The sequence below is a fragment of the Mizuhopecten yessoensis genome, unplaced genomic scaffold (assembly GCF_002113885.1).
Source record: "Mizuhopecten yessoensis strain PY_sf001 unplaced genomic scaffold, ASM211388v2 scaffold523, whole genome shotgun sequence".
NCBI classification, from domain to species: Eukaryota; Metazoa; Mollusca; class Bivalvia; order Pectinida; family Pectinidae; genus Mizuhopecten; species Mizuhopecten yessoensis.
The window spans coordinates 95,920-120,135 of record NW_018403589.1 but is presented as its reverse complement, the minus strand read 5'-3'; the positions used below and the strand labels follow the sequence as shown (position 1 = coordinate 120,135).

General features: G+C 34.9%; 1 protein-coding gene across 4 annotated transcripts in view; it reads right to left on the bottom strand.

Annotated features, from left to right (window-relative positions):
- Positions 1-22,211, bottom strand: part of LOC110450166 (aromatic-L-amino-acid decarboxylase-like) — a 35,228-nt gene extending 13,017 nt beyond the window's left edge. Inside the window, exons 1-4 of one of the 4 annotated variants that reach the window (XM_021497479.1) lie at positions 22,079-22,211; positions 3,307-3,520; positions 975-1,088; positions 166-217 (exon numbers count right to left, since the gene is read on the bottom strand). In XM_021497479.1, the coding sequence (XP_021353154.1) occupies positions 166-217; positions 975-1,088; positions 3,307-3,507 (367 nt within the window). In that variant the 5' untranslated portion in view covers positions 3,508-3,520; positions 22,079-22,211. Of the gene's footprint in view, positions 1-165; positions 218-974; positions 1,089-3,306; positions 3,521-8,161; positions 8,368-9,633; positions 9,710-17,597; positions 17,811-22,078 lie in introns of those variants that run through there. The other 3 variants (XM_021497469.1, XM_021497451.1, XM_021497458.1) reach the window with 3 other exon arrangements.
- Between the last annotated feature and the right edge of the window lie 2,005 nt (positions 22,212-24,216).

Genomic DNA, 24,216 nt, shown 5'->3' with positions numbered 1-24,216 from the left:
TTATTCAAAATATTTAAAATTTATAAATATTTCTGATTTACCTGTTGTCAGGAGATCAACTTATATATACATACAATGCCATCTCTAATACTGGGTGAAAGTTATAATTTTTTGCTTAAATAGGACAATTGTGACGTAATATTCATTAAGTGTGAGGAGCCTTACCTAGCCAGTCCATCGTGATGGCTTCCAGCTCCGTACATGCAGGGCTTGAAGCCTGGAATTCGAACAAAACCAGTTATTATGAAAAACTTCTAATCAAACCATTCACGCGAATACAATTTTCCGAGACTTCAAACATGTTTAGAGAGGACTTTAGTTTAACGTAATACGTAATCATTATGCAAATGTGGTAGTACCACACACATATTTTTATCTTGAGTGATCAATATCGCGCACATGTTCGGCAGAATACATTCATTAAGAGTGTGTTTAGTGCATACGTTGGTGTGTAATTCCGCGCAATATAAACACGAGCTACCTGTGACATCAGATGATGACTTACGTTTAGTACTCCTATTATTGCTCTTTATGTATGTTATATTGCTGGCAAAATGTTATCCGTGTTAATCTGCAATTTGTTCAGAAATGAATGGCAGACAAAACGATGTCGAAAACCGGAAAAATGATAGCACGTCATCATACCGCTAAGATGTTCGGAGTTTGTTCTTTTTTGAATTCAGTATTTGGTCAATGGGTTTTTTCCAGTCTGAAAGGAGTTTTGCGAATGTGCTTTACAGAGCCTTGCACACCATTAATAAGAAGATATTTTAATTTCATAAATATGTATTATTGTGGGGATCACTTAAGGATATTGGATGTAAGTCCTTTTTCTTTTGGTATACGTATGCACTAAATATGCATTATGCATTTATCGATGCACTCATCGATTGCTTTGTAAAACAAATTGACTATACGTACAACTAGGTCTTCATTGTTTGTTTATGGCATAACGATAGCACCAACAAGCTTACCCATGAAAAGCCAATACACCCTATAGCATCTGACAACATATCCCCGAGGATGGACGGGTAGGAGTTACCGGACGGGAAATAAGCGTGGAAATGTGGATGCTGCCAGTGGGTTATCTGAAATAATTCATAAATAATAATAAGACAGTGCCTATTATATGTAAATAATAAGATAGTGTTTTAGTAAGATCAGTAAAATTAAGTACGTTCTAGTTGTGTATGTATTATACAAAGTATAGTATCAGATCAGTTAGTGACGTTGTACATGTGGCAAATAGTCATGTAATATGCAATGACGTCATATAACGAACTTTTACCGTGACATGGGCTATAATTACGTCGTAATTAAGTAGTGACATCGATTAATGCCGTGTTGACGTGTGATATTTGATGACGTCATACAGTGACGTTGTAAATTGACGTGATATATATTTATGTAGTTTATGATGATATCACATAGTGATACGTTATAATGTCACGTGATGTGTAGTTACGTAACCATTCCCATTTCTCTGTGATGCGGACCAGCAAGGATGAGTTGATATGACTGAAGATATATTTGTCGTTGACGTCTTTCCTGTTATTTGGGACAATCTACATTTTACATTGACCTTGTGTATGAACGCTGTAGTGTATTGTTTGTTTGGTTTTACACACAATATTTGCCACAACATCATCAACATTTGTGACCATCTGTCGATGTGTGTTAATGATGTGTGTTTTAGAGCTTTTGACATCAGGTTAGAGTAAATATTACGGCATTATTTAAACGTTTGAATGACATTAATTCTTGTGTGATGACACCATCAATATGTGTGGGTGACAACTGACTTTGCGTGTTGACGATTTGTGTGTAATCGTTTCTAGTTTTCCCCAGACATCAGACTGGAGTAAAAAAACACAGCGTTGTTTTCATTTATGAGTGGCATTTGTTTCTAGAGTTTAGGATAAATTGGGTGTGGTTGTTTTCTCCTTTTCTAGTTTCCATGCCTCAGACTGCAGTTAATACCCCTAAGCCGTCAACATGTTTTAATGACATCTGGCTTTGTGTGAACACGGCGAAGTGTGTACCTTTTCTGACATCAGACTGAAGTAATTGGCACAGCATCTTTTAAGTGTTTGAATGAAATCTGTTCTTTTGTGTGCGCTGAAGATTTACTTTTATTAGCTTATCAGATATACGGGTAGAGAGCTGACACAACATCAATAAGGATGTTTGTGTTACTATCATTTCATCTTGGTGACGTAAATCAGTGTTTTTAGCTTTAGTAATTTTGCTGATGTGCAAGTCTTATTCAGAGTCCAATATATTAAATACTTCATTATGGTATGGATATGTGTAAGTGGGAAGGCATGACTACCCCGATCAATGGTCGAACAGTTCTTGTATTATTTAATAACATTTCATCATTCCTTTTATTGCAAATGAATTTGTAAAGCTCCGTCCTGTCCTCTGGGCATTCTAAAGGACTGACTCGATATTAATTTCATTCATTACTGTTTTCTATTAATGAATATGGTAACATGAAACAAGACACGGGGTACTTAATCGTGTGACCATTGTGAGATGGATAACGATCATTTTCGCAGTAGTAAATTTCAGTCCAGAGATTGAGGATTTATGCTACCTTATTACAAAGTAAATCTTGAAGGAATTTTATTCTGTAATCTTATAAGTAGGATAAATTAAATTGAGGATATATGTTATTATGGCATCAATTTTTAAGACAACCACATTGTTAAATATATTTCATATTCGATGACTAGTGCATCATACTGAGGATATATTTTATCATGTTATCGACATAGCAATACGTATTATATCAGCGGTAAATTAGATCGGATATATTTATCTTATGAAATAAATCTTTAAAATATATCAATACTATATATTATATGTGTATTGAAGTAATTTGAAGACACATACAATGTTATATATATCATATTAGTGGTAATGTAATGTAAGATCTCCACACTGTTATTAATTAATATAAATGAGTGTTAAATCAATGGTAAAACATCCGGACTGTAATTAATTGATGTTTATTAATGGTTAAGATATGTACAAGGTTATACATGCTATAGCAGTGGTTTAATTGATGGTAAATGGATCCTAATTGGCACTGGTATAAATATGAGGGTTTATTGATGGTAAATTAATCGACTTTAGGATATTGATACGAGTGCTATTTGATTGGTAACACGGAGGTTATTCTAAATATAAAATGTTGTTAATTATATAATTAATGTCCTGTATGAAGCAGATTCCCTATTCCCCTTATTTCCCGATGAGAAGAGTGTGGTATAACTGATATAGAGTTCAACTGCAGCTCACCCCGGGCATGATGGTTCTCTCTACGTCCTTCATGATCTCGTCGAAGCCCTCGCTCATTTCCGGTGCTGTATCCGGAAGTAGTTGTTTTAGATATCCAGGTTCAACTTCCGGTATGACCCTGCGGTTGTGTATGTTCTCCATGTAATCAGCTATGTAATCTACCATCTCCTTCCCCTTTTTTCGGAATTCACACGAATCCATTTTTTTCAGGTTTCTAAAATCATTAAGAATTTCATATTAGTATCAATAATTAAAAGTGTTGCTTTTTATAACATCAATATTAGAGAAAACAAAAATCTTCTGGTGGGAAGTTCGCAAACATCAGTAATTGTACAGTCGTCAGCTATATAACACACGTATGTTTATTGCTTCGTATTAAAGTACAATATAGGAGCGATCATGATTTACTACCTTCCATATCAGAAATGAAATGTGAATAACTAATGAAAAAAGGGGAAAAAGGGACTGTGGATACAAAATCTTGATTTCACAACGCAAGCCTATCAGGTGCATTAAACAACGTTTTTATTAATACAAAGTAGTGTACACTCACAGCCGCTGGATGAATAAACTCTTACCGTCCCACCGAGCATGACACTGTATATATAACATATTCTATGATTCAAAGAAAAATTGCAAAAATTCTTTTTCGCTAGGACATAGGGTAGGTACATTATAGTTAATACAATGTAGTTACCTGCTACAGGGGAACACCACAATTATAACCCATACGAAGCATGAAATTTATGTTTGTATGAGAATGAAGATGTTATTACGTGCTTGTTTTTCCGATTTCTTCTTTTTCAAACAAGTTGTAAATTTAATAGTTCTATTGACAGACTTGTAAACGTAATACAGCCTCCAACCTATTTGCATGTATACAGTTCCCTCAATGGGTCACACAAAAAAGACCACAAAACAAAACCACGAAAACAAATATGGTTTTTCCAACAACATAGATAGTTTGCCAACAAAAATATCTGAACCTACCTACGACGTGACACGAAACACGAGTATTGTTTTCAAGACTTGATGCATATAGTTTATGGCTGAATTACAATATTACTTACACGTGTATTAATTCATCACTTGCTTGTCACTTCCGATAATTTATCCTCGACAAAGCGTAATATCGCCCTTGGTTAAATATTCCACGTTTACATATACACAGTATATTTTGAAAACATGCGTTTGTATTTGTTTACATTTTCCTTGTTTACGTTCACCCCGTTTTTTTAGACAAATGTAAAACACACAAACGACAGAACAGCTCGAATGGGAACAAATTGTAATTGATCTTGCATTTCCGAAACATTAAAGCTATACCTTTGCAATTAAAACAAAAACAAATATTTAATTGATTATTTTTTCTCAAGACCAACAAATTCCATTTTCCAGTGTGTTTAAACATGGTAGGATTAAATACTGAGACGTAAACCGTCATTAATAGTACCATTCACAGGTAGATACCTGATTACTACTACTACTCCGGAGTTATGAGTACCATTCACAGTTAGAAACCTAATTACTACTTCTACTCCGGAGTTATAAGTATCATTCACAGTTAGATACCTAATTACTACTTCTACTCCGGAGTTATGAGTACCATTCACAGTTAGATACCTGATTAATATTTCTACTCCGGAGTTATAAGTACCATTCACAGTTAGATATCTAATTACTACTTCTACTCCAGAGTTATGAGTACCATTCACAGTTAGATACCTAATTACTACTTCTACTCCGGAGTTATGAGTATCATTCACAGGTAGATACTAATTACTACTTCTACTCCGGAGTTATAAGTACCATTCACAGGTAAATACCTAATTACTATTTCTACTCCGGAGGTATGAGTATCATTCACAGGTAGATACCTAATTACTACTTCTACTTCGGAGTTATAAGTACCATTCACAGGTAGATACTAATTACTACTTCTACTCCGGAGTTATGAGTACCATTCACAGGTAAATACCTAATTACTATTTCTACTTCGGAGTTATGAGTACCATTCACAGGTAAATACCTAATTACTACTTCTACTTTGGAGTTATAAGTACCATTCACAGGTAGATACTAATTACTACTTCTACTCCGGAGTTATGAGTACCATTCACAGTTAGATACCTAATTACTATTTCTACTCCGGAGTTATGAGTACCATTCACAGGTAAATACCTAATTACTATTTCTACTTCGGAGTTATGAGTACCATTCACAGGTAAATACCTAATTACTACTTCTACTCCGGAGTTATGAGTATCATTCACAGGTAGATACCTAATAACTACTTCTACTCCGGAGTTATGAGTAACATTCACAGTTAGATACCTAATTACTATTTCTACTCCGGAGTTATAAGTACCATTCACAGTTAGATACCTAATTACTACTTCTACTCCGGAGTTATGAGTATCATTCACAGGTAGATACCTAATTACTATTTCTACTCCGGAGTAATGAGTACCATTCACAGTTAGATACCTAATTACTACTTCTACTCCGGAGTTATGTGTACCATTCACATGTAGATACCTAATGACTACTTCTACTCCGTAGTAATGAGATACTACTTTTACCGATACATAATAGCAACCTCTACTCCAGAGCTAGGATAAACCCTATACGTCTCTCCTAATGCTACGCTATTGATACAAAATATTTCCTTCAAACCTCAACTTATAAGATATCTGACAGCTATTTCTACTCCGGAGGAAGGGACTACCTGATAGATACTCCTAATCCGGAGGAATGTTATGATACCTTATAGCTATTTCTACTCCGGAGGAAGGGACTACCTGACAGATACTCCTATTCCGGAGTAGTGTTATGATACCTTATAGCTATTTCTACTCCGGAGGAAGGGCTACCTGATAGATACTCCTATTCCGTTGGAAAGTTATGATACCTTATAGCTATTTCTACTCCGGAGGAATGGCTACCTGATAGATACTCCTATTCCGTTGGAAAGTTATGATACCTTATAGCTATTTCTTCTTCGGAGGAAGGGCTACCTGATAGATACTCCTATTCCGGAGGAGTGTTGTGATACCTTATAGCTATTTCTACTCCGGAGGAAGGGACTACCTGATAGATACTCCTATTCCGGAGGAGTGTTATGATACCTTATAGCTATTTCTACTCCGGAGGAAGGGGCTACCTGATAGATACTCCTAATCCGGAGGAGTGTTATATGATACCTTATAGCCATTTCTACTCCGAAGGAAGGGACTACCTGATAGATACTCCTAATCCGGAGGAATGTTATGATACCTTATAGCTATTTCTACTCCGGAGGAAGGGCTACCTGATAGATACTCCTATTCCGGAGGAGTGTTATGATACCTTATAGCTATTTCTACTCCGGAGGAAGGGACTACCTGATAGATACTCCTAATCCGGAGGAATGTTATGATACCTTATAGCTATTTCTACTCCGGAGGAAGGGACTACCTGATAGATACTGCTATTCCGGAGGATTGTTATGATACCTTATAGCTATTTCTACTCCGGAGGAAGGGCTACCTGATAGATGCTCCTATTCCGGAGGAGTGTTATGATACCTTATAGCTATTTCTACTCCGGAGGAAGGGCTACCTGATAGATACTCCTATTCCGGAGGAGTGTTATGATACCTTATAGCTATTTCTACTCGGGAGGAAGGGACTACCTGATAGATACTGCTATTCCGGAGGAGTGTTATGATACCTTATAGCTATTTCTACTCCGGAGGAAGGGACTACCTGATAGATACTCTTCAAAGCTATTAATTAGTTATACATTAAAATGATTGAACCACACCAAAAGAATCATCATATACAACAAGTGTATCGCCATGGCTGACTCACTTAGTCATAAGACTGATTTGATATAATGTTATTATTGTATTTTTATTATTTATCACTTAACTATTAATTTATTTTAACTTTGTCCGTCATGCACGTTATTTAAAGGCAAATTATGAACGGTAGAGTAAGAGAAGATAGCTTTCACGTGAAATTCTCATCTTTTCTTTCATCTTCGTCCAAAGAACAATACATATCATATAATAATTTCCAGTTGGATACATTGTATATTCTTAGGAATATGCAAGAACACCGATATGTGTTTACGTTTGCAAGCAACAGGACAGTGGCGTATTTCAATAAATCATAAATAATAGTGAATAAATATATTTAGACATCTATGGTTCTCAATTTCAGTAAGATATATTTACTTGTGAACATGAATGAGAAGCACACACACGTCAATACACAACATCAAAATCCAATATCAAAGTTGATACCATAAAAAACATCAGAAAATGCGGAAACACCAAAACAAAACGAAAGACATCATAAACATTCTTCTCACTCAAAGTCTGAGGGAAATCCGGGTGTCGTATATCTATACCATATAGATGGCATCCGATTTATTATCTTTCTGCAAATTCGGGAAAACGTCACCAAACGATCTGAGACATACACGAACTTTAAGATGTCTTTAAGTATAACAGACATTGACCTCTTTAGAAGCAACCAGGCCATGATGGCAACAGTAGTTCTCCTTGCGTAGATTAAAGCTTTCCAGGTAGGAAACCCCGGGTATGTACACTGTTTACTTGTTAAGATGACAAAGTTTCCAGAGACTTCTGATACATCAAAAGAGTCCTGAATTGCTGAAGCGACTGCGTTATATTAATTTCAAAAACAAGTTCGGATAAATATTACGACTGAGAAAACTTAATGATCGTGAAATTAATGACGTCATATTTGTCACAGAGTTTCGTTATAATTTAACCATTAATGTCATGCTGCAAAACAACTTCTCCATTATACTAAGCTAGTGAAAGAGTTAAGTAGTAAATACTTACCCTTATACAGAACCTCTTTCTATATATACAAATATATTTCCAAGTGTAAAGCAGAGAAACACTTAACATAAGCCACACCTGTCTGTGAGTACAGAAGGTAACTTGTAAACGTCCCTATAAAGCCGTGTGGAGTGTTAAGTGTCGATGTTATGTTGTTATATATGCAGACACAGCCCGATCGTATAATTACGGTAAATGTGTGATCACCTTGACCCTCAAATATCCAATAAAATTTAACCGGAAGTGACAGCCACTAAACTACCGAACACACGCACGGATATAAGTAGTATCAGCTGTTAAAGGTGTAACAGGATTCGCCACTCACAGGAAGTTATCACTTTCCACAGTTAAAACACAGACAGAGGATTGGCGAGTTAAGTTTGATGTAAAATAGACAATAAATATATTGTTCCAAATCACCAATTTACACTAGATACGATCTGAGGTTGGTGTGTCGAAAACGAACTTGACTTGGAGTTTGTAATATATAAAATTGGTAAACAGCTACAGGTCAACTACAGCAAACCGATAATGGAATGTTAATTAAAAGCTCAAACGTCACACTTGGCTGGTTAAGTTACTATCGCGAGCCAGAAATTGGGCGATTTAGTAAAGTTTCGGTCATCCGCCAATACAGAGTTAAAGAGAACCTGTTTTAATATCAAATATTTGTCGGCCGCTGTCCGGAAAATCACAGTGGGAAAAAAAATATGAAAATAATTCATTGTTATATGATGTCCTTTTTAACCTGATATCAGGATCACCAAGCGTTGTAATAGGAAGGAGAATGTATCTGATCCGGGATTCAAAGCATAGATAGCTTAGGCACAATCTAACGCAAAATTTCTATATGTTAAAGATATTGTTATTTAAGGCAAAAACTGTATCCGATTCTAAACGATCCAACAAAATTACATTAAAAAATATTTGTAAATTTTCAGATATTCTTCAAAAATCGAATTTGTGTTTTCTATTAATGAATTGCTTAAGCTGATTTAGTTTTGAACAAATAGGTCAAATATCCCATACAGGTGTGCTGCCTCACTGAATGCAGGGCACCTAGGTTATATCAGTCATCAGACACAAACAGCATTATAAAAGCTTTTAAATATGTATAGCTACAATCACAAAGTCTAGCTAATTGGTCCCATCTGGTAGTCACTACTCCGATATCACTTTTAACAGATAGTTAAGGTAAATAGTTTTAACAAAAACGCTTTAATATGTATGTATATTACATTCTAATTAAATTCAAATGTATTAAAGGAAATATCAGATACCACACGTCTCATCAAATTTTCATTTTAAAAACGTTTCTGCATAAATCACGTTCATGATCCTAATTGAGCTTTACAATATAACATTTGTTTAACAGGACAGCGCAAGACATCATCAAATCATTCATAAACAATTCCAGGAATTGTTCTTGCAATATGATTGTCACACTAAGAAAGGTGTAGATGAATACTCACGTCACAGTCGTGGTAGCTACCCGTAACAACTGTCTGTCAGGCCACCCTACCCTCCTTATATAGCGAGGCTGTAGGCGTTAATCTCTTCTCGACATGTGTAGTAGTGTATTGTGTTGTATGACATTTATTTTAAAAAGGACGATCGTGATTGCTTTCATCATTCAGTAGATGACGTAATTGGTGTTTCCTTCCTATCATATATGTCATTGTTAAAAAAGAAACAAATAGAATGATAAATTGTATATAAAAATTTAATTCGAACTCAAAAACTGTCATCGTTGTGTTGAATTTTGTTTTTAATAAGTATACCCGTGTACGATATGGGGAAAAAATAAATACATCTTACCGGCTTATGAAGCGGTTAGGTTGTAAAACACGTTAACGTAATATAACAAAAGTATAGTTAAAGAGACATACAGTAAAACCAATATTTCATGTATTTCCGTGGTGTCCCTTTAACGACTTACAGTGATTTTATATCAAAATGAGAACATAAACAAGCAGCAAACAAATAAATTCATAAGTAAATAAATAAATTCAATAGTTAATAAATGCATTTGGTAACAGTATATTAGTTCTGCTTCAGTCATTAGCAAAGAACTTTATATATTGTTAAAGGTTTAGATATGCCTGTATAACAATGCATTAGTAAAGGAGAGGTTGTAATGGTATATGAACCCATTACCAGTGCATTGTTAACAGGACTGGAAATGTGTTTGTGTCTCTGGTTTTCAATATAATGTACACTATCTAAATACAAGTCTGGTTCAGAAAATTCAGTGACACAGAAAACTAATCACTACTCAATAAACACGTGTACCCTAAATATTTACACGCACATTTTGCGCTAAATACAAATAACTTCCTGTGAATAATCGTGTACTTGTAGTCTAGTTATTGCTAATAAATCTGCGGTAAAGATAATTTTGTCTCACTTATCTGAGGGTACCCCGCTGCAGACTCGAGGGTGATTTTATCTCACTTATCTGAGGGTACCCCGCTGCAGACTCGGGGGTGATTTTATCTCACTTATCTGAGGGTACCCCCTGCAGACTCGGGGGTGATTTTATCCCTTACTCCTACGAATGGGCCATGGAAGAGACCTAAATGATCTGCTTTCCCACGCGAACACTTAAGATCATTTTTGTTTCCTATTTTCCTGTCTTCGTTCTACCCTTTTCTCCCGGCGGTGACTCCCTGGGCACCCGTCCTTTTATGACCGGAGGACATTAACCCCCAAACAAACGAACACCTGAAAGCCTCGGGTAGATCTTTTCGGGGTGTTCTCGTTTCCCCCACTTTTTATATAACAAAGGAAAACGTTGATTTAGGAAGACAATGGCAAACCAATTATGGTCTGTTTCATACTTACCCCACAGGTCACTTACCTGTGTGAAAGTTACCTGTGTGACTTGTAGCTTTGTTGGGTAAAAATAAGGTTTTAATACTTTTTTGGGCTTCAAATATTTTTATATATAGTCGATATATTTTTATACTTATACATATGTAGAATTTACAGTCAAATATTTACATTACACTTTTAAACAGATAATATAGACTAAAACAGCACTACATAACAGTTCACAATATATTACAATTTTAAAATACATTACCAATATTCACATATTAAGAATAGTAAAGTTTAGTAATAGCAATCTCAAATTGGCCCCCCTCAAATGTATATCATATCTCCAATTTAAAGTTCAAGTTAAACAGCCAAGAGGCAGACATTTTTGTTGTTATCTATCCCAAATGTAAGAGATGTTATCTTTAGTTGATACTTATATATCATGTATTGTGAATTACGGGTGTGAAGTAGGGGGTTATAGTCCTGCACCGCAGATTGAAAATATACATTTATTATTTTTGAAAACCGTATTGGGTGTCAGGAAAACAGTAAATAATGGCATGGTGTATTTTGAACTTGGCCGTTACCCTTTGCATATACAGCGTAGGATTGCCATTGTAAAGTACTGGCTGCAAATATTAAAGACTAATTACTGTATTTTGAGGGCCTGTTACGATGAACTTTTAGAGCTTTATAACAGGAAACCAAATTGTAAAGCAATTGGGTTTATCATCTGAGACGTGATTTGTGTACGTTGGGTTTTGGAGATGTGTGGTTGGCACAATGTGTACCAAATGAGAAATCTTTTTTATTATTATATATACAACGCATAAAGGATAGCTTTATTCAGGAAATGAGAAACATATTCGAGACATCTTCAAAATGTTTGTTGTATAAATACATTGTTGACCGTTTTGATCTACAATGGTATTTTACAAAACCGCTATTTAGAAAAAATAAATGTATTCTTGCGAAATATAGATTGCAAGCACATAACCTTAATATAGAGACAGGTAGATATAATGCAGTTCCTCGAAACCAGAGATTGTGTACTTTATGTGATCTTGGAGATGTCGAGAATGAGTTTCATTTTATTCTTATTTGTCCTGTATTTTTAGAATTAAGAGTATTGTATATCAAGCCATATTATCGTATTCGTCCTTCTATGTTTAAATTAATAGAGCTACTGTCTAGCAAAATTTTTAAACTTAATAGAAATTTAAGTAAGCACTTGATTCAGGCAACTGTTAAGAGAAGTCGTATATTATGAAATATAAGCTGTATCAAGGTCTTGCTATAAACGTTTTGTTACTGTATAATGCGATTGAGATATATGTCTTTTACTTCACATTGAGTTATTATCTCATTTCATTATATAATATATAGTACTCGTTCTACCTTCATGTTGAGGTTGTATGATTGACTTTGAAGCTTTGTTATTTCCTAGAATTTTCTTAAGATTAAGGCTTTATTTGTATTATTTCATAAACAACTAAATTATGCTACTAAATTATGCTTCATAAGAGTCCGCTAAGTTACCTTAGGAAAACCTTAAAGTTTTCCCAAACTTATGTCAATTTCATAATTTGTAAATATTATGTATGGAATTGAATCTATTGCATATGTTCTCGGCCAGTGTACAAGATATTTGTAAAGTATTTATCTATATGTATATTTCTGTACGCCAAATGCAATGTGCATTTGGTAATAAATTGAATTGAATTGAATTCAATTAGCATAGGCCGTGATCACTTTTAGCTCACATGGATGGAAATGATAGCTTGTATAATTATAGATGTTCAATGATTTTATGATAGTTATAAGATACTTATAACATCTAGGAATTTTGATTAATTAACTGATTAATTAGCTTTTAACACCACACTCTTAGTCACACATTACATTCTTACATTTTGTACAAGGTAATGTAGGCATCTTATTAAATGTTACAATAATAAAGATTATTTAATATATAGTTATATTAATATTTCTAAAGTACTAGGAAATGATATAACACATTTCATCTTATCATCTTATCAGCAGCACAAGGACTACAAAATGGATATATTTAATACTGAATATATATATTTATATATATGATTAATATTTAAATAATTTTAACATTTATTATTACAAATTTGAAAAACTTATATAATGTGTTATTTAATTAAATATGATAAAACACCACCTTAGATAGAAGGGTTAACCACAGGTAACAACACAGGTAAACACAGGTAAAAGCACAGGTAAATACTGCCCATACAACTTAGAAACAGATTATAATCCTTTTAACAACATTATTCCCCCCATGTTATTTTAAAAAGTGGGGGAAACGAGAACAAGCCATCTTTTATCTTTTCCATGTAAAACAATAGTCATGTAGGGGTGTAGGCTATCTCTATTTTCTACACAGTGGTCCGTATTTGGTCTTCATATTGGCGACAATTCAATAACGTCGCCTTTCATAATATAGTTATGGTATATAATAGGAGGAAGGTTGGCGTATACATCGGTATTCGACAAGTTGTTTATTAACGCTGTGTTCCAAATGACTTTCCGTAGTTTATAGCCTCATCACTTGAACATCTAGTTGCTATGTATTGGTTATATTAGAGTGTATACTATACTGAAGATGCCATGATGTATACACTTCTATCGTGGTACTCCAATAAATTTACCCAAAACGTTTAACTTGTGATAGTTATGTGTTCCTTTTAGTTTTACCTGGGATTCTTTACTTAGTTTGGTTCTGTTTTGTACTCCAATGATTTTTCTTTGTACTAACAAGTTGATAAATGTAGTAATTGTTTACTGCATCGAGTTTATCTTGTACTAATGTTTTGTTCAGCATTACTATGTGTTAGTGCCCCAGGGAGTTCACCACGTACATACCGCTTTACTCGGTCTGTGTGTGAGGCCCGATTTACCAAGTAGTAACCAATCTAACAACTCATCAAGTATAGTTCTTGAAGACAACATTTCATTTAACAACAAAAAAATAACAAAAAAATGGATGTCTGGTTAAGTTCATCTCAAACAAAATATTTGAACTGTAATGACGTCATCAATAAAGAATAAATGTTTACTATTGTACCCAGGCACCCGGAGTTGGTTAGTTTAATGGCGAGATCGCACACGACAGTACGAAGAGTGACGGAGTCAGGGGGACAAGCGGAAGTAAATTGTCATCAATAATCTGGTCCTTCATTAAATCTGATTGGTTCATGAACCAGACAGGGCACCCGGATATGAGACTGGGTTAGATTCCTTTGTTGATAAATTTGCATGCGTCAATATTTAGCAGAAATTTCAGTATTTAACACGCGTAATCGCATAATCGTGTACGTCATTGGTAATATGAATAAAAAAAACCTGGCATATTCATTGTTATTGTGAAAATAAATGAAAACTAATATCTGTCACTCGGCAGTGCTCAGATGCTCACTGTTTATGTATAAAAATGAATGAAATCTTAAATCCATCATCCGGTAGTGCTCTCATATATTCACTGTTTGTGCATAAATAGTGTTGTATTGACTTTTACATAGACTTGTCAAATATTTTGGGCTATATTCCTTTTTCATCTTGTTTTCTCAATGGAAACTAAATGATTTCCATTTAGATATGATTTTTTTTTAGTTTCAATAAGGATAAGTAATAATATCAACTAAATTTCGGTAATTTATGATATATCATTGCCAACGGTTTAAAAATCCCTCTCTGCTATATAGTCTCGTTCCAAATAAGACTGTCACGATCTTCAGCGGAGGGGAACCAATGTATTTCATTATCATTGTCAAGATGCAGGGATAAAATGTGATTTAGTTGGAATATTGAGTTTTTAAGCTCATTATATTTACATTATCGTTATCTTATGCAAAGTTCTAATTGGACGTATTTCCACGACTGTGTGCGTTTTGTTCAATGGGAATGGAGTACTACAATGGAAATAACTGACAGCCGCTGTCACGGACTATTTCCGTTATTTTGCTTCCGAGACTTGGCTAGCCAACACGCTGTATAACCGGATCAACCATACTATAGAAACGTATTCGAGTAGTGCGAGTTCGAGGCGGGTGTTCATTGTACATATCAATATGTACCAGTCCAGTTTCTACCAAGAGTTTTCCTTTCTTACACTCACTAACAAAACCAGATCAGCAGTTCTTTGCGATTTTGATTATATAATCGCTTACGCTCATCACGAAACCAGCATATGCTAACAACATTGTTTAATCTGTATGGCGTACGTAAATACTAGTCCATATTTCATAATGATGCAAACAAAAATAAACCTATCGCATTTGTTTTGAAAGTTGCCCTTCGGTGACATATTTGAAGAATTAAAGTGTTAATCACTAGATTATGTGAAACAAATTAGCGAAGGCTGAAATAAATTTTCAAAACTTTGCCAAGATTTTTGGCATTTAGTTTTTTACAATTGAGTGTGTGTGTGTGTGTGTGTGTGTAAGTGTGTCAGGAACGACAACTCTTGGTTAAGACTGGCAGCAGTTGTCATACGACTGGGTGGACAGAACATTATCCGTCTGCATTTACTGAGATATACAAAACTAATTTCACTGATTTCTAATTACAATCTACCTCGAATACAGAAAGCGTTATCATTCCGAAACATCAAAGAAGTATACAGAAAGATATGGAGAGACCGACTGTCTTTTACAATTTGAAAATTATCTTACTCGACTTAGATAAACATGAAAACAAACCATCACTCATCGGTACACCTTTTTTCCCACATGTTCAGATATTATTTCTAGAAAACCTTATGTTTTTCTTTGGAATGCATTATTCCCGTGTCCGACAGGGAACACAATTGCATTGAACTATGACGTCACACTAAAAGATAAAGATGAAAAGCATTGTTACCTACGAGATAATAAGAAGATTGACCAATGAAATAACGTCCATTGTGTTACCAACTAGTAGGTAACCAAAAATGATTACCAACTCCTAGCAGGTGTATCCAATGAGTCGAGAGTGAGGAACCTATAGTGGTTGTGGGAGTGAGGAAACCTATAATTGTTGTGGGAATGAGGAAACCTATAATTGTTGTGGGAGTGAGGAAACCTATAGTGGCTGTTGGAGTGAGGAAATCTGTAGTGGTTGTGGGAGTGAGGAAATCTGTAGTGGTTGTGGGAGTGAGAAAACCTGTAGTGGTTGTGGGAGAAATATATAAATGTATATAACCCGTCGATCATAGCGAATGTATTGTTTTTCATATCCTGTCTAGCGTAAAAATAGTGTTCATTAATATTGAAAAAGATGAAGTGAAAGTGCAATTACATATATCAAAGTCGGTGTATCTGTGTGAAGGTATCATTTGCCATTTCCTCTCAAAGGTTACCATTTCTAATCAGAATTGTCCTACACACTCTACTTGATTATGTACTTATAACATTTTCAGGGCAGACGGACGATTTTGTTCTATCATTAATATTATATCGACAGAATATCAAATGACGTATCAGGCATGATTTGAAAAATGATATTATGATTATAAGCAAACAAATAAAAAGCAATAGTCAATTTACCTTCTCACCACTACTTGGAAAATGACAAAATAATGGAAACGAGCAAACATACTACTAAACGCGAATATAATAACACGGTGTGTCAATGTTTTCCACTTCTTCACTTAAACTTGGAGAGGATTTTAGTGACCGTTGTCACGTTCAACATGAAGTTGCAATATCTAAATCACCTCATTTAACGTCAAGGTACAACAATTGGTACAATTTTGACAGTCTTTCAGGGATACTTAAAACTCCAGATCTTGTATCTGAAACTTTGCTTGATATTTGACAAAGACTACCCTTGTATCTGAAACTTTGCTTGATATTTGACAAAGACTACCCTTGTATCTGAAACTTTGCTTGATATTTGACAAAGACTACCCTTGTATCTGAAACTTTGCTTGATATTTGACAAAGACTACCCTTGTATCTGAAACTTTGCTTGATATTTGACAAAGACTACCAATGGTCGTTCATTTTCAGCAAAAAATTTGATTGTAAGTAATTGGTGCACCGTATAACAGGCTATGCAACTTGTGTTTTTTTTTCTACTAGTTGATGTGCCGATTGCAACAGTATAGATTGCTTTTATAAATACTATACTGAACTACAATTGTATATAAACACTTTTATATTATCCGGTTATAAGGACATGAGAAATCACCATTTAAACATGCATATAAATAACCCCTTTACAACTATCCAAAATATCATCGACGCACGTCGTTTTTCCTAGTTTCGCACATGTTTACATTGATGTCATCTTGTACTCTTAAGATGTCGCTCAAACCCGAACTATTTATGATACATATATCTATTGTGATACAATCAGAGGATAATACACGGATTTAATTTTAAAAGACTATTCGAACCATTTTCTGACTGTGTAGTTTCTTGATGACTTTGTTTACAGTTTCTAAATAATGATGTAAACAGGCACGTATACATAATACGGCATTGTAATGGTTAGATAAAACCCTACGCGCAGGCAATCCGTGAGATATATAAAACTGAGGCATACAGAACGCCAGAGGAAAATTATGTAAATGGTAACAAAAACAAGTGACATCTCAATTACGTACCTGGAGCTCCAAGCACCTGTCGATAATTGCTCTTTCCTCTCAAATTTGACTCAGAAATGTTCTCTCACACACTTTACTGAATAACATACTCCATAAACGCTGTGACGTCAGGCTTATATCAACAGCATGTCTGCCAACCTCCTGGCTACATAAGGACTTACTGACCTATATACGATGAACTACTCATGATTCGATTAAAACAATGTTAGGATGGTAAAGCATTCTGGGAAGTTACGCTCACATGTAACAATACAATCTCATACTGCAACAAATATATATAGTCAACTGCTTTTTGCTCATGTTTTCTTTCATTATGTTTCATTTCCTCTTCCTTCCCTTAAACGTGCATTTTTCCGTACAAAACACGTATTCCTCTGTACAAACGCTTCATTTGACATGTATTAACCCTTTGAACAAGAGAATATGCACTAGTTTCGTTTGTTTTGTGCGGAAATGTATCACCACAAGTATGTGCGTTCTAATTAACAAAACTAAACACATTGGAAGTGGGCTACTGGCTGGCTGCCGTCGTACGTGTCAGCATTGTAGTAGCCCGTTACACTAACTGACCCATGCTGTAAGTTTACCGGATAACAAAATCTACCTCACTCATATGGTGGAATATAACTAATTCTTTATGATATGTTAATGATAAAAAGTCAAAAGGAAACCAGTAAATATCCTATATTTGTATATCTGTATTTATATTTGTACCACACTGGCCAGTTTTAGACAAAAGGGGCTTATAAACAAAATTTCTGTGACGTGAATTTAGCTCAGCGCGGGGAATAAAATATGTTGATTCAACGTTCACTGGAAGTTCTGGAAACTTTCAAACTTTAAATCTGATTGATGCCGCTACAAGACTCAATATCACAAAAAGGCTCATAGTCTGTCTTTCACTTTAACCAGCATATTTGTTAAAAGTAAAATGTTGTAAAATAAAACTATAGCATTTAAATACCCTCACCGAGAAAGCACTTTCTGCCAAGTCGCTTATAATTATATATCAGAAGATAATTAAAATACGTGGAACTTAAATTAATGAACCCACGGCAGGTGCCCTTAATGTCTTGGCTAAATCAATAAAATAATATTTTAGAGATATCATCCATGAACATTTGTCTTCAAGTCAAAAGCAATATCAATAAATTTGAGATTTAAGAGGAAAAATATGAGCATATACCATCAATTAAGCATTGTAAATGTATAGGATATTTAGATATAAAATGATGAAAATCTACTCTGTATCAATAAATATAATAGCTAATATTTTTTGAGATTTTAGAGAAAAAATATTTTCAATACATGAATTATATAAATACAACTGATATTTAGATATTATAATGATGAGCTGTTGTCTTCATTTAATTGTTTTTAACAGAAGAACGTATCACAAACCCGGTAATGGCACCTTTAACATTTTGGTAATAGATACGGTAAGCCATAAATTAATAACACTGTATCTTTCCGCTTTTTTGTCTTTCTTCGACTCATTGGACATGTTAAGGCCTTAAAGTTCGAAATTCAAATTGGTCTAAACTACTGTTAAAACAGAAGGGGAAGTGTGTAAACACACTTAATTTAATGAAATTCAAAATGTGGAGAATTACTGGTTAATTTCAAACATAATATATAGCAGAGTGTGTATATTATTATGAACCATACAATGGCAAACCTCGGGGACTAAGACATCAACTTGGTGGTATAAAATAACATACATGTATATGGAATTAACATTGACTGCTATTTCTCCTTAATATGCAAGTTATAGAAATATTTTTTGGAAACAGTATTGAAGAGGGTAAACGCGAGATTTCCGTGTTAACGACAGCTGTGCCACGTCTGTCTCGTGACTGAACCCGGTATATAATCGACATGCTGATGATATTGTTTTCATAAAGTATTATCATGTGTACTTCCTCTCAAACGCATGTTTGGAGTGATATATATATATCAAAATCAATAAAATGTGGACTTGTCCCGTGAAATTATGCAAAGACAGCATGTGCATTTTTCATTTTCAAATACAATATTAGCTATACTTTACCAGGATATCGAATATGTATTCTTGTCCAACATTAGGTATTAATGCAACGGATATCTACTGCTTAAAATAGAAAATAAACGATAACGTAACAGACGGGATCTGAGCTCAAATGACACTAAAAGTTAACGGAACTGATGAGAATCCAGATCAAAATGGGATAAAACACGGGGGCGACACCTGGTGGCCTGTAAGGATGGGCGTTTCCTTCACAACATTGGAAACTTTTAAGGATACAACAAGCTAAAAGACTCTGCGTAATGGAAGATTGAATTGTGCAATAAATCACTGTGTCCTTTCCGTAACCTTTTATACTAATCTTACTAAAATGATATCGTTATTATCGCAGAGAGGAGTTCCATTCAGAGTTATTTTTACCAGGAGTATCCCCCTTCTAAAATTAAACAACCCAAAAGAGAGAGGAGTTCCATTCAGAGTTATTTTTACCAGGAGTATCCCCTTTCTATAATTAAACAACCCAAAAGAGAGAGGAGTTCCATTCAGAGTTATTTTTACCAGGAGTATCCCCCTTCTAAAATTAAACAACCCAAAAGAGAGAGGAGTTCCATTCAGAGTTATTTTTACCAGGAGTATCCCCTTTCTATAATTAAACAACCCAAAAGAGAGAGGAGTTCCATTCAGAGTTATTTTTACCAGGAGTATCCCCCTTCTAAAATTAAACAACCCAAAAGAGAGAGGAGTTCCATTCAGAGTTATTTTTACCAGGAGTATCCCCTTTCTATAATTAAACAACCCAAAAGAGAGAGGAGTTCCATTCAGAGTTACTTTTTACCTGGAGTGTCCCCTTTCTATAATTAAACAACCCAAAAGAGAGAGGAGTTCCATTCAGAGTTATTTTTACCTGGAGTATCCCCCTTTTATAATAAAACAACCCAGTGAGAACATTGGACACTCATTTCGATGCTTCCCTGCTTGGAAACGTTGGTGAAGTGTAAGCTTTCATAATATCGTATAATGGGTCATTAACGCTGGCTAAAATTTTCGCGTTTTTGACCCACACTTATAGAAATTCAATTATAATTTCGCGATCTAGAGGTGAAGGAACTAAATAATTACGGTATCTGAGTACAGCGACGGGAAACTAGGCATAAAGAGTGTCAAACAGTCCAATCGATAGGCTTTGTTACAGCATATTGAACAAGTTAGTGTAATTTGTTAAACAAATCATCATTGACATTATTAGATGTGTGATCTGACCTATTTTCAAACATCATTACTGTAGATGAATATGAATCGTCACGACCACGAGTGTGCTATTTCATGCCGGCATAACGGTTATAAAGTTAGTATCTCGGCTTATTTTTACGCTTGTCACATTATTCTTCGGATTATATTTTCGTGATCACGTAATTGACCGGCGAAATCTCTACAATATCCTCCCCGCGGATAAATCCTAATATACGGTATCATGATTCCAAGTACGACCCCCGTGGATACAAGTACGACCCCCGCGGATACATCCTGATATACGGTATCATGATTCCGAGTACGACCCCCGCGGATACATCCTGATATACGGTATCATGATTCCGAGTACGACCCCCGCGGATACATCCTGATATACGGTATCATGATTCCGAGTACGACCCCCGCGGATACATCCTGATATACGGTATCATGATTCCGAGTACGACCCCCGCGGATACATCCTGATATACGGTATCATGATTCCGAGTACGACCCCCGCGGATACATCCTGATATACGGTATCATGATTCCGAGTACGACCCCCGCGGATACATCCTGATATACGGTATCATGATTCCGAGTACGACCCCCGCGGATACATCCTGATATACGGTATCATGATTCCGAGTACGACCCCAGCATTTGTTCCATTCAAATTTTTAACACTTTAATTATGTCAAATGCATGGCAACATGTAATATTTCTTAAAACAAAATTAAAAGGTTTTACACGAATATTTCACAATAGTTACAGTAATAATATAGTTTAACTTACCGGTTCCCTTCAACTTGATAAAAAAAATGTTTTAAATTCTGATAATAATTGAGAAAATATTGCGGGAAAATTAAGGAGGCTTAAACGATGATATCCAAAGATGTGTAGTTCAATATTGATAACAGTTCAGTTGATACAACACAACAGGCTCGATATCACTTTACCGTTGTTTGACATTAATCAACTTATTAATTGATACATCAAAGCGCATACGTATATATACCAAACAACTATTACCAATCTTAAATATATATGTATCATATAATTCATGATCAATTACAAGTTCACAAGGATAATTCTCCTCTGGTTTCAGGAATATTAAGACATAATAATGGCAGCCTGAGAAATGATTTTCTGCTAATTGCACTAAAGATATAATACAGCTCGTCTTTGTTAATATAGCAACTAATATTGTAGAAATGAGAAGTTGTACTATAAGTAAGGTACTTACCGTTAGCGTTACTGATGTGTTCGGTCCATCACGTCTGTAGGTCGTTGGTTATATGGTACGGGACATTAAAGGCTAAGAGGAGTGTGGAAGTCGAGAGTCTGAACCAACACTCAACCAGTCGCCATCACCTGAAGACAGAGTGGTATTGTATGTAATTAAGTGGTTATGTCAGTATAATATCTCCACTTCGCTAGCTCGCCATGGAGATCTTTATCAGTGATAAAGATTCCGATTGCAATTATACACGTGTCCAGTCTCCAATAACCTACCATAAAATTTAATGCAGATCGGAAATGTAGCATGAAGAAAAGGCCTGGTATTGACATATTAATTTACCAATCGCCTTTTGTACTATCAATCAACATTTCCCAGGCAATTGGGTATTAAATAAAACTAGAATTGAGTCCCATAAACGAACGCTTGACAACATATGGCGAGTGTCGCGTGCAGGGATTTATGGGTTAAATCAAGCGTAGGTCTCCCCGACAGATGTAAACATTATCGCTCACGGTAATCAACCATGCCGTGTGGGTGTGGAAGAAATCTTCTTCCTTGTTTTTCTCAACTTTTTATGCATTGCATATTTATAACCTAGAGTATTATAATGTATAAAAACGTCTTACAATAGTCGGTAGAACAGTAAGATATTGAACTGTGTAAGTGCTTTGATAAGATTCGCCTTTTTCTGTTTAAGAAAACCATACGTATTCTCATTATTTAAAAAATAAATAAATGTGCACTCCTTTAATTTTAGAACTTCAAATAATTAAAGGGTTTTCACACCTCTTCTCCTGTTTCAAACGTTGTTCAAACCAACAGGGATTTCTACCTTCATTGTCCCTACCATCACCGGTGAGTCCTAGAAGGACGAAACAGCCTTATGATACATTCATTTTTGGCATGCTGTATCAAATGCCAACTTGTATAGGTGCAATCCTACGTGTTTGTTTTCTTCTTATCCAATGATTTTAATTAATATGACTGTCGAGATGAGAAACGTTTAAACATGTATTTGGAACATTTGTTTCTTGAAAGGGGAAAGGCTACCTTGAAGGTGGCGGTCTTGAACCTGTGTTTAAGCGTATCTATAAACACTACTTATACTTTAGTGTCATACTTGAAAGACAGCAGGTTCGTTGAAAGCAAATCCTGCTTTTGTAAATTGGAGGCTGTTCATTGATTAAATCAAATGTTAAAATGACTATGTTCTAGCAGCTGTGCACAACCGTTATATTTTTGAGATACTGGAAGCAGCAATCCACTTCTTATTTCCGGTTTGGTACAGCTAGTTCAATGCCGTGCTGAAAAATAAGACATGACCACTGATGTAAGATTGGTATAATTTCGTATTATGTCTAATTTTATTTAACATTGTTAAGTCGAAGATTGATTTATGTCTACTTTTACGACAACTGTATACTTAATGTATATGTACATTTCATCTTTCTCCATATATAAGTCCTCATTTTGTGCGTATTTACAGTAAAGTTTCAAAGCCATATTGATCTTAATACACTCTATCAATAATATGAATTACACTGCTCACATCTTGAAAGTGTTACACATGTAGGGGAAGTGCTATTTCTGGTGCAACTTCCGGTGTTTGATGATGGTCGAGACTACTTCCTGACTGATAGATATCTTGTTCTGTAGTTCTCACTGTTTTAACGTGGATGTGTGTAATATATTAATCTTTTTTATTATTATTATTTTTGAACACACATTGGAAGGTTTCATAGTTCTTCCTTTAGCCAAGTTTGGTTTTAAAAGACAAGCCCAGAACTGCGGAAACGATTAAGATAATTTTTTACCAGAATTTCCCTGCGCAAAAGGACTTAAATGCTATAAATACGTAAAATAAGGGTTAATATCTAAGAAACAAATCATTAAGCGAGAGGTTTTGACGTAATTTGACACAGATCACCAGTAGTCTAGGTGTACAAACAATGTTTAAACTAAGCATTTGTTCTCATTAGGGGCGTAGCCTAAAAGTGGAAAAGCAGTATAATCATTTTAATTGATTATAGAGTTAAATTAATTTTGACCTTATTTGATACGGATTATCCCTGGTTGAGGAAATTTAACGTTGTATAGAAATGAAGGGTCGCTTTTCATTGTTAAATATAAACATGTTCGTC